The sequence below is a fragment of the Girardinichthys multiradiatus genome, chromosome 12 (genome assembly GCF_021462225.1).
Source record: "Girardinichthys multiradiatus isolate DD_20200921_A chromosome 12, DD_fGirMul_XY1, whole genome shotgun sequence".
Classification (NCBI taxonomy): domain Eukaryota; kingdom Metazoa; phylum Chordata; class Actinopteri; order Cyprinodontiformes; family Goodeidae; genus Girardinichthys; species Girardinichthys multiradiatus.
In genome coordinates, this window is record NC_061805.1 from 6491167 (window position 1) to 6502881 (window position 11715).

Genomic DNA, 11715 nt, shown 5'->3' on the forward strand with positions numbered 1-11715 from the left:
AATAATCCTATTTGCATTTTAATTTTCTTCTTCAAGACTGCTCATTCTTTCACTTAATTAAAATGAAAAAGAAAATGACATTTGAGATTTATTTTTCAAAATGTACCCCAGCAAATAGATACCAAAATTAAATTTGAAATGTAAAATTTGAAAATTAAAAAGCATTTCCAGAAATCCTTTTTCATTTTAAGAATGTGGCTGCATTATTTGACCCATAAATAAAATGAGTAATCAATCATCCTATTTGCATTTGCATTTTCTTCTTCAAGACAGCACATTTTCTGCCATAATCAAAAAGAAAACAAAGCAGACATTGCTTTTTCATTTTCGTGGTCTGCCCGCAAAGTACTGCCCAGAACTCGAAAACTGTTCTGCCTGCCACTGCCACAAATTGAGCTCGGCCCTGCTGCAATTCAATAAATTTCTATGCACGTTTGCAATGTAATGCAATGCAGACGTGCACAGCGCCCCCTACCGAACAAGATGGGTAGCTCGGTCAGCAGGGAGCTGAGGAAGAGCGGCTTCTGACATCACTCTGCTGCGCCCGCCGCTCGGAATGCTTTTTCGTTTTCGAGTTCTGGGCAGTACTTTGCGGGCAGACCACGAAAATGAAAAAGCAATGTCTGCTTTGTTTTCTTTTTGATTATGGCATAAAATGTGCAGTCTTGAAGAAGAAAATGCAAATGCAAATAGGATGATTGATTACTCATTTTATTTATGGGTCAAATAATGCAGCCACATTCTTAAAATGAAAAAGCATTTCTGGAAATGCTTATTCATTTTCAAATTTTACATTTCAAATTGAATTTTGGTATCTATTTGCTGGGGTACATTTTGAAAAATAAATCTCAATTGTCTTTTTCTTTTTCATTTTAATTAAGTGAAAGAATGAGCAGTCTCGAAGAAGAAAATTAAAATGCAAACATGATTATTGATTACTAATTTCATTTATGAGTCAAACAATGCAGCCACATTCTTAAAATGAAAAAGCATTTCTGAAAATGCTTTTTCATTTGAAATATGGTAACGATTTGCTTCCATAGCTTTCAGGCCTTTGCTCTGTACACCTTTGCATTTACATAGATATTTGCCAAAATGCAAAGAGGTGATCCTGTTTTATCAAACAGATTTTGTTCTCTGATAATTTTTTTTTTATTATTTGCTCTTTGTAACATTTTAAATAACCCTTTTTTAATTGCAATGGTTTTAAAATATTTAAAATTGCCTGCACAGTTTTGGTATTCTTGTTATGGTTTTAAAAAGCCATAATATTTGGTAAATCATAGTGTTTCATGGTGGCACTGACATATAATTGCCTGTATATTTCCATTTTAAGATTAAATTTCGTTCAGTTCTTTTACAGACTAAAGAAAAATACAGCGACAGTGAAAGGAGTAAACCACTAACCACACCTAGGTGTAGCTCCAACATGTAGCTCCATCACTGTTGAAGCTGGTGGTCATTTAATCTTCTTCTTCTTCTTGTATTATTTATTGGCGGTTGGCAAATAACTTTATGGTGTGTATTACCGCCACCGACTGATATGGAGTGTGGTTCTTCATGGTTTTAAATCTTATTTACTATTACAACAATCAAATTCTATTTATTAATTTAGTTTTCTTGAAAAATCTAATTATAATTTGAATATGTTTGCTACCTAAACTTCTTTTCAAAGTATCTATCAAAATAAAATTTTCTTTAATACCTACAAATTCTCTCCTTAAAATTGTTCTTTCTTGTTCATATTTCTGACACTTCAGTATTACATGTTCTATTGTTTCCTCCTCTCCACAATGATCACATTTTCCTGTATTATGTTTCTTTATCTTGAACAATGTAGAATTAAGTCCTGTATGTCCAAGTCTTAATCTTGTAATTAACCTTTCCTCTTTTCTGCTCCTTCTTCCAGTTCTTACTTCTCCTGCTATCTTGTTGACTCTGTAAAACCATCTTCCTTTCCTCTCTTCATCCCACCTTTTTTGCCACTCTTTCCTGATTCTCTGTGTAATTATATTTCTTGCCTCTGACCTACTAATATTAATTATAAAGCTAATGTTGTTTTGTGTTGCCTTCTTTGCTATCCTGTCCGCCATCTCAATCCCTCCAACTCCTACATGTGCTGGTATATTTGAAATTCTTCTGCTATACTATTGATAATCCAACCAAAACTCTTAACTTGTTTTTTTTCTTTTTCCCAGCATGGTTTTAAAATATCACGTGTGGGATGATCCGGATTATTGCTTTGTAAGTTTATCCAATAATTTATTGCTAACTGTTTCCTTCTTAAATCTAATGGCCTCCCTCCCATCTCTTCCTGGAGTGCTGCTATTGGACTAGTTCTGATTGGTCCTGTACAAATTCTTAAAGCTTGATGTTGTATATTGTCTAATTTTATAAGATGAGTGTTGGCTGCTGATCCATAAATTATACTTCCATAATCAATATTTGATCTAATTAATCCTGTATAAATTATTTTTAATGATGTTCGATCTGCTCCCCAATCAATACCAGCCATACATCTCATAATATTTAATATTTTTTGCATTTATCTATGATTCTTTCTATATGTACTTTCCATATAATGTTTTCATCAAACCATATACCTAAACATTTTATATTTTTTACTTGTTCTAAAACTTGATTGTATAATTTTATTTTTATATTTTCTCTTTTCCTTTTCTGTGTAAACACCATTACTTTTGTTTTTTCTACTGAAAATTTAAATCAACAATGTTTTGCCCATTGTTCTATTCTAATAATCTCATCCTGTATTTTCTTTTCAATAAGTTTGATATTATGACCCCTTTTCCATATAGCTCCGTCATCTGCAAATAGTGAACAACCGACTTCCTTACCAATATTTTTAAATACATCATTTATCATTATAGAAAACAATAACGGACTTATAATACTTCCCTGAGGAGTACCATTTTCTATTATATATTTACCTGACAATTCTTGACCAATTCTTACTTGTATTGTTCTATTTGATAAAAAATCTTTAATCCAGTTAAACATTTTTCCAGTAATACCCCTTTTATTTAATTTAATTAATAATCCTTCGACCCACATCATGTCATGTGCTTTTTCTATGTCGAAAAATACAGCTACTACATTTTCTTTGTTTATTTGTGCTCTCCTTATTTCATATTCTAAACATAATGCAGAGTCATTTGTGCTTCTCCCTTTTCGAAACCCATTTTGATTTCTAGATATATATCCATTAATATTTAAATAATATGTTAATTTATTATTAATAATTTTTTCCATTATTTTACAAATATTTGATGTTAATGCGATCGGTCTATAATTTTCTGGTTTTGTGTTATCTTTTCCAGGTTTAGCTATTGGAATAATTATTGCTTCCTTCCAGCTCTGTGGCAGCTCTCCCTCGTCCCAGACTTTATTGTATAATTCTAATATTTTGTCTTTTGCTTTGTCATTGAGATGTTCTATCATTGTATAGTAAATTTGATATTTTCCAGGTGATGTATTTTTTGTTTTCCTGGTTACAAAGTTCAATTCTCCTTGTGTAAATGGTTCATTTATTAATTTATTCGTATCTACATTATTTTGCATTAAATCTTTATATTTCATCTTTGTGATTTCCCTACCTTTCTTTCCCTCTTCACTAATATTATTTGAACTATGAATTTTACTAAATGTTTTAGCTAATATTTCTGCTTTTTCTTTATCTTCTGTTATAATTGTATTATCTATTTTTAATATAGGATATCCATATTCTTTTCTAATACCATTCATTCTTTTAATTGTTTTCCAAATTTGGTCAATTTTTGTTTATCTCCCTACAGTATTACAAAAGTTTCTCCAAAATTCTCTTTCTGCATTCTTAATGATCTTTCTCACTTTTGCTTGCTTTAGGATTACTTTTTAATATTTTAAATGCCTTATTTCTTAATTTTATTACTTCACAAAATTTTTTTGTCCACCATGGCACAATTGTTTTATCGTTCTGTCTTCCTCCTTTTTCAATTGACTCTTCTGCAGCCTGTAAGATTTTTTTTTACAGATATTTATATTTAAACTATTTATATCAATTGACTCATCTATTTCTTCCAATTTCTTTTGACTTAAATATGTACATTTTTCCCAATCAGCCTTATTAAAATTCCATCTTTTATATAATCCTGTATTCCTGTTATTTATTAATATTCCTGTTGTGATTTTAATGAGGTAATGATCACTGCCTTCTGTTGTATCTTTGTCAATGTCCCACTCACAGTTATTAGCTAAAGAATTTGATACAATTGTTAAATCAATCACAGACTCTGTTCCTGTTTTTACATTAATTCTTGTTCCTCTTCCATCATTTATACATACCAAATTTTTCATTTCCATTATTTCTTCAATAACTTGTCCATTTTTATCATTGCATTTTCCCCATAATGTGCTGTTAGCATTAAAATCTCCACACCAGATTACTCTTCCTTCTAAATACCCCATCAATTCATCCATCAACTCAAATGATAATATTTTACATGGATTATAAAAATTTATTATCTTACATTTTTCTTTTTTATTGTAAATTTCAACTACTATGTATTCTAAATGTTTACCTTTTCCTAATATCTGATATTGTATTCCTTTTATAAATATTCCACATCCTCCTCCACTTACTTCCATTCTACCCCTTCTGATACTATTATACCCTTTAAATACAAAATCTAGATTTGGTTTTAACCATGTCTCCTGTATACATATAATTTCTGGTTTTTCTTCAATTCCATCTATATACCCTTTAAATTCCTGTCCATTAGCTATTACATAATATGAGCTATAACAACATTTAACATTTTCCCTTTGGGATTAATAAAATATTTTTGAAAGTATTTTTGAATTGAATTGATTAAGCTTCTTACATTCCACTGTAATATTATCATATGTTTCTATCAGCTGGGGTTCCTCCTTGCCTTCCATCTGTTTCCAATTTTTTATTAATGTATTCCCAAGGTCCTTCTTTAAACCCTAAGAACTTTTCTCCTCCTCTGACTATAATTTTTATCTTTTCTGTTTTGTGTTTCGCTTGTTCAGTGCAGTTAATGACATAAACCACAAATTATATCAGTTTTTCCACAGACATTGTGACATTTTACTCTGATTCTACTTTTCTTTGTTGATAATCTGGAATCCTAATTTAACCTTCATCCCTTGATCTTTCATTCTGGACATTTTTGACTGCTTCAGCATAGCTTATGTTTTTAGTCATCTTAATTTGTTGAATTTCTTTTGCTTTCTTCCTTACCTCACATCCCCCGAATGTGACTCTATGTTGCCCTACACAATTGCAGCATTTTTCCTGCACTTCTTCCCCACAATCTTCAATTCTGTGATCTTCTCCACACTTTGGACATCTTTGTTTACCTTTACAGACAGCTGCTATATGACCATATCTCTGACATTTAAAACATCTTAGTGGTGGAGGAATGAAAGGCCTCACAGAAAAACTCAGATATCCTATTTTGACATTTTGTGGCAACACCTTTTCTTAAAAGTCTATTAAAATTGACTGGCTTCCTACTCTTTCTCCATTTACATTTTTTGTCAGTCTTTTGAGATTTTTAATCTTCGCACCAACAATGCTTTTTTTTAACTTGTCTATATCTTCCTCCAGAGGAATGCCATAAATTACCCCCCGAATGATTTTATCTTCTCCTATAATCTTCCTCTCTGTCACCGTTTTCTTGCAAATGTTTTCAACTTGTAAAGCCTTTCTTCTTTGTTCTATGGTTTTACACAACACCAGTATATTTCCATTTCTCAATACCTTCACCATTTCAACATCTCCTATCTTTTTTTTTATTTCTCTAGATAGTGAAATAGGACTCAGGTTCTCTTTTTCTTCTTCATTTTTTATCTTTAATATTATTTTACATTCTTCCCTTCCAATTTTCCTCCTAAATACTCTCTCTTCTTCAGAACTGTTTTCTTCCAGCTCTCTTTTACTCCTTTGGCTGTCTAACATTTTCCCTTCTGCTTTACCTCTTCCGCGTCCTCTCCCTCTACTCACTGGCGTCCATTCATCAAAGTCCATATTGTCCTCCTGTGTATCCATTCTGAACCATTCACATACCAGTTTATGCCTTTTACCGCCACTTCCAAAAGTAAATAATCTCTGACACTGTGGGGTTCTAAGGAGTCCGGCGTCCGCTACAAAACCCGTAAGGATAACTTCCTTCCTCCTCTTCTCGACAACCCTCTTTAAGGTGCGAATTCGGTCATTTAATCTTTTTCCTGCACAGACTTAAAAGTGTAACCAAGATCCTTAATTAGCTGTTTGAAACAATCCAACAATATGTAACTGCAGCAGCTGACTAATCAAGGCTCATGCTGAGGTCGAGTTAGGGTTAGGGTTTTTTTCTTTATTGACACTTTATCAATAAGTTCAAACTTTTTTCTGGAAACACAGGCATCAGGAAAAGATGGATATGTCTTAAAAAGCCTAGAGAACCACTCTTTATTTCAAACATTTTTATTTTGCGAACCAGACAGCTGTAACTTCTACCACAAACAGGAGACAACAAGAAAGTCCACAACAATTGATGAGGACTCTTCTTCATGCCGTAGCCACAGAGCCTGTGTTAATTACCGCATTGTCTAGCATGTTTTTTTGTTTGCAACAGAGAGCAAAACGCATAGATGACAGAGTCTGTGTGAATGAGAAGTTAGATCCAAGACCCAAAACCATACTTCCCCCCAGACCCCACCCACCTCTCCACTCGGTGCAGACTTCTATCTCCTGAATTTCACCACCAACATAAAAAATACAACTTACTCTATGCCCAAGTCTCACATTTTCTCCACAAAGCCCCCATCATCGTCCAACACCTACCAAAAGTGCCCCCACCTCCTATACATAACCGATCTTCTCCACATATCATGGATCACGAGCCTGTTTGTGTTCAAGATGTTCCAGAAACTCTCCTGTGATACGTACAGGGTCCAGGCCGCAAGATTACCAGCAGTGATTATTTCCAGGAAAAGCTGGGCCCCCTAAGGGAGAATACTATAATTTATCTGTGCTAAAACATAACAGAAGTAAACAAAGCTAATAAGATAAGAAAGAGTAGACAGTGACTGAACTCAAAATCTGTTCCTTATATATTCAAAATTCAAATAAAAAATACTTTATTAATCTAGACAGACAGACAGACAGACAGACAGACAGACAGACAGACAGACAGACAGACAGACAGACAGACAGACAGACAGACAGACAGACAGACAGACAGACAGACAGACAGACAGACAGACAGATAGATAGATAGATAGATAGATAGATAGATAGATAGATAGATAGATAGATAGATAGATAGATAGATAGATAGATAGATAGATAGATAGATAAAGTTTGTACAGCTTACCATCTGAATTATGACTTTCTATGAAAACGCAAATGCGCTAGCTATATTAATTCATACTCATTGTCCCATGTATCTGTATGTTGCCTTTTGATGCACTGCTGACCAACCCACCCTTTGACAACTTTAACATCAGTAATGAGTCACTTTTACCAACTGTTGGGGGTCAAAAATCTAACCCAGAATGCTGAGTCAAACCCATAACCAAACTCGTTGCAAAGGAACACAGTTCTGGATCAGTCGATCATCGACCAAACAGTTTTCAGACTATCTTTTACTGTTGGCAGTGTTCCACAATTGTTGCTGTTGATCAGCTCCTTCTCTCTATTTTAGGACTCTGGCTGTACTTAAACATAATAACCTTAAAGACATTTTGAACCTGCTTTAACCTGTCACTGGGTGCCGGCACGATGATGCTAAAAGCTCAGTAAAGGCCACAATAAGGTCTACGTTATCTGCAGGCAGCCTTGTAAAGTGCCACTTCTGGTCACCTTACACTGGTAATAAGTGCGTGAGGTGATAATTTGATGGCCAAAGAGAGGATTAATGGGGCAGTAAAGTTATGTTACACATAGGACCTCTTTCAAGGTAAAGTCCTCCTGATTAATTTACTCCTACCACATAGGAAATGTGTTATAAAGAGTCATAACTTTCTTGTAGATCTGCCAATAAAACATCTACTTTTTTGAGTGATGCCATATCTAAAGAACCCTGGACCTCCTTCCACTTGGAAAGTAGGCTAATGCTTGAAGCCCTTGCCCTTTGTAGATTTAACCATTTCATTTCTTTCCCTTCAACTAAAAAATATCAGACCAGCACAGAAAAGATGGACGAACCATGGAAAAAACTTTCAGCCTCATTCTTTAAAGACTGGAGGTCAAAACTATCTCTTTTGTTTTCAAGCAATAAAAAATGGTTATTGTGCTGGGAATTTCCTCAGAAAAGATGAAAGCAATAAAAGACATGCAACCCTTCCAATTTTTCCAGTGTAATCCGCAGGGATTTTAAAAGATTAGTGTGTGATCTAGTGCCATGCATTCACAAAAAACTGTAAGACAAAACAGTGTGACTGTTTTATGTTTTAGAATTAACAAAATCCCATGAAGCTCTCTAATGTGAGATGGTAAAATATTTTAGACAAGTTGTAATTTTCCCAATCTACCCTTGTTGGGCTATGCTGCACAGCCAATGTCAGCAGGACAGCTCAGCAGAGGATAATGGTATTTAGTTGCCCTGTAAGTATGCGGATCCTCTCAGTCAGCAACATTACTGGGGACATGAGGCATCCTCCTAATGTCCAACATGCTTAGGTGAAGGGGGTATTAGCAGTAATGCTGCTCGGTCAGTCAGTGTCCTCTGTCTGCTGTGTAGTACCCTGGTGATCACTATGGGGAGCACCAAGAAGGTAGGAAACTCATGGAACAGGAGGCAGAGTTTATTCCCCAACTACAAAGTCACAGACTCAGATACCACTCGAAGACCTTCTGAGACTGTTTATCCACTAGCCAAGGAGAGCTGTGTGAAGACATGGAACTCCATGCAGGAACTGAGCAGGGATATCTATGATATTTATGCTGAGTATGAGGATGAAGAAGATGATGGTGGCCCGTACAGCTTCTCCAGGCAGATATCGCCCTCCAAAAAGAATTATGTGATCAACATTAATGTCGGGGGGAAGCCCTATCAGATAGCATACAAAATGGCAGCAAAGTACCCCAAAACCAGAATAGGGCGACTGGCCACATACACGGATCACAACATGAAACTGGACTTGTGCGATGACTACATAGTGACTAACAATGAGTACTTCTTTGACAGGGACCCAGAGGTCTTCCACAGCATATTTAACTTCTACAGGACGGGTGTGCTGTGGATTAAGGATGAACTGTGTCCCCGCAACTTCCTGGAGGAGATCAACTACTGGGGGGTGAGGATCAAAAATACCAATCGCTGCTGCCGCATCTCCTTCGAGGAAAGGCAGGATGAGCTGAACGACCAGCTAAAGATCCAGAGGGAATTGGAGGCTGAGGTGGAGATTGAGGAGAATGAGGAGCTGTTCCACGACATGTTCATGGGACAGACACGTCGAGCTATATGGAACTTGATGGAGAAACCTTTTTCTTCTGTCAAGGCGAAGATGATGGCTGTGGCCTCCAGCCTTTTTGTCCTGATCTCCCTGGTGGCCATGACCCTCAACACGGTGAAGGAGATGCAGTACAAAACGCATGCAGGTCACCTGAGTGGCAAGACATACTGTGATTATGTAGAGTCCATATGCATTGCTTTCTTTACCATGGATTATGTGCTGCGTCTGATATCCACACCTGATATCAGATCCTTCAGCAGGAGTGTCCTCAATACTGTGGACCTCATTGCCATCCTGCCTCAGTACCTGCAGGGCATCCTGGAGTTCTTCGACAGCGAGAAAAACTATGTGAAGCACGAGGCTGACATGCAGGCAGTGGGGCAGGTGGGGAAACTGGGGCAAGTGTTGAGGATCATGAGACTGATGCGAATCTTTCGAATCCTGAAGCTGGCTCGTCACTCCACCGGTCTGAGGGCGTTTGGCTTCACCCTACGCCAGTGCTACCAACAAGTGGGCTGCCTCTTCCTGTTTATCGCTATGGGCATCTTTAGCTTTTCTGCCATGGTTTTCACTGTGGAGCATGACATGCCGCAGACAAACTTTACCAGCATACCTCATGCATGGTGGTGGGCAGCTGTAAGTGCATCTTTGTACAGACTGTGCATTAGACCAGCAATTAGACCTGTAAAATCCTTTGTCATAAATCGTGCAGAAAATCACATTTTATGCTATATTTGCAGAACGTTTTAGATTACACAATGGCTTCAAACTGTTTACACACAACTGTGGTGACAGAGCCTGCCCGTCTGCCATAAGTAAACCCATTATCAGATCATTGTAACAGCTCTCAGAACAGGTGGTGGAATCTTGCTTGTAATCCATTGGAAGGAAATGATAATCCTCAGAATGATACTAATGGATAAGTAGAAATGAGGAGTGCACACAGCTCACTCCTGCAGACTCCTGTTGTATTCACCAGAAATGAGTCACTGAACCAGGCACCTCTGAGTCACCTTTGCTGCAGTTTGTTTGCAGTGTCTCACACAAGTGTGATCGGATACTGTGGAATAGTAGTCAGAGATAAAAGATATTCTAACTAACACGGGCTTGTCATGACAGACTAGTTCTTACTGTAAGAAAGATACAGGTCAGAAGTAGAAAAATATATACTGATAGCTGAAACTGAACAATCAAAAGAGGTATGTTTGGAGGAGTCAAGGTCAGCGTTTCAAACTGAAAACTCTTGTACCAACTTTTAAGCATGGTGGTGGCAGCATCATGCTATGGGTCATTTCCACTGCAAGTGGTAGGAAACCAACCAATTTAGGAGAGCTCTACCGTTTATGATAACATGTTCAGACATATAGTATATGCATGAAGCTTGTTGATGGCCACAAACAGTTTCTGGATCAGGTTCAACTTGCTGAAGGACATTTAACCAAATATCACTGGAGTGTATATCCTGTATGTAAAATTTTAAACTGGTGTTGATTAGAGAAAATGCAAAATAATTTAAACTTATTTACCCAATAATTTTTTTTAATGAAAATACTTCGTAGTGTAAATAAAGCACAGTGCAAAAACAACAATAGAAATATAGCCTTTAAAGCAAAACATTTATATGACAGTATAGGCTATGATGAGTACATGTAAACTTCAAACCAGTGCTGCAAAATGTAACACATTTTAAATGTTTAGGTTTAACATGAGTAAATCTGACTTCTGAGATAATTTCAGTGCAGTTGAGGGCCCTCATGTAGGTTCTGGACCCCAAAGCAGCTGATTATTTTGCTTATACTCTGGTTTTGGTTTATTCATGAAACATAAAATCTCCGTGTTTCCTGTGAATATCTGTTATCTTTGTTTTTCAATCAGTACTGACTCTCCTCCCCTCTCTCTCTCTATAGGTGAGCATCTCCACCGTGGGCTATGGAGATGTGTACCCAGAGACCATACTGGGTCGTGTCTTCGCCTTCATTTGCATCGCGTTTGGAATCATTCTCAATGGCCTGCCTATTTCCATCCTCTTTAACAAGTTCTCAGACTATTACTCCAAACTTAAATCCAACCAGTACACAGCCTGCCTAAAGAAACGTGGGAAAGTGAGGTTTTCTAGGAGGACAATAAATACGTTCAGCAGCTGCTTTGGAAGCCACCACTGATTGCTATTGGAAAAAAGGATCTCCTTATAACTGCATAAAATGTGTCCGAACCCGTATGGTAATCCACTCCAGTAAGATGGCAGCTTTG

General features: G+C 36.5%; 1 protein-coding gene across 1 annotated transcript; it reads left to right on the plus strand.

Moving 5' to 3' along the window:
- The first annotated feature begins 8610 nt into the window (after positions 1–8610).
- Positions 8611–11630, plus strand: LOC124877702 (potassium voltage-gated channel subfamily V member 2-like). The gene is made up of 2 exons (XM_047381128.1): positions 8611–10101; positions 11373–11630. Exons 1-2 carry the CDS (start codon positions 8767–8769, stop codon positions 11625–11627), a joined length of 1590 nt encoding a protein of 529 aa, XP_047237084.1. The 5' UTR covers positions 8611–8766; the 3' UTR covers positions 11628–11630.
- Positions 11631–11715: the final 85 nt, after the last annotated feature.

Excerpts from the sequence above, each read along its gene's own strand:
- LOC124877702 (XM_047381128.1), top strand. The coding sequence starts at position 8,767 with ATGGGGAGCACCAAGAAGGTAGGAAACTCATGGAACAGGAGGCAGAGT. Across the intron at positions 10,102-11,372 it reads ATGCATGGTGGTGGGCAGCT|GTGAGCATCTCCACCGTGGG; the intron begins GTAAGTGCATCT and ends CTCTCTCTATAG.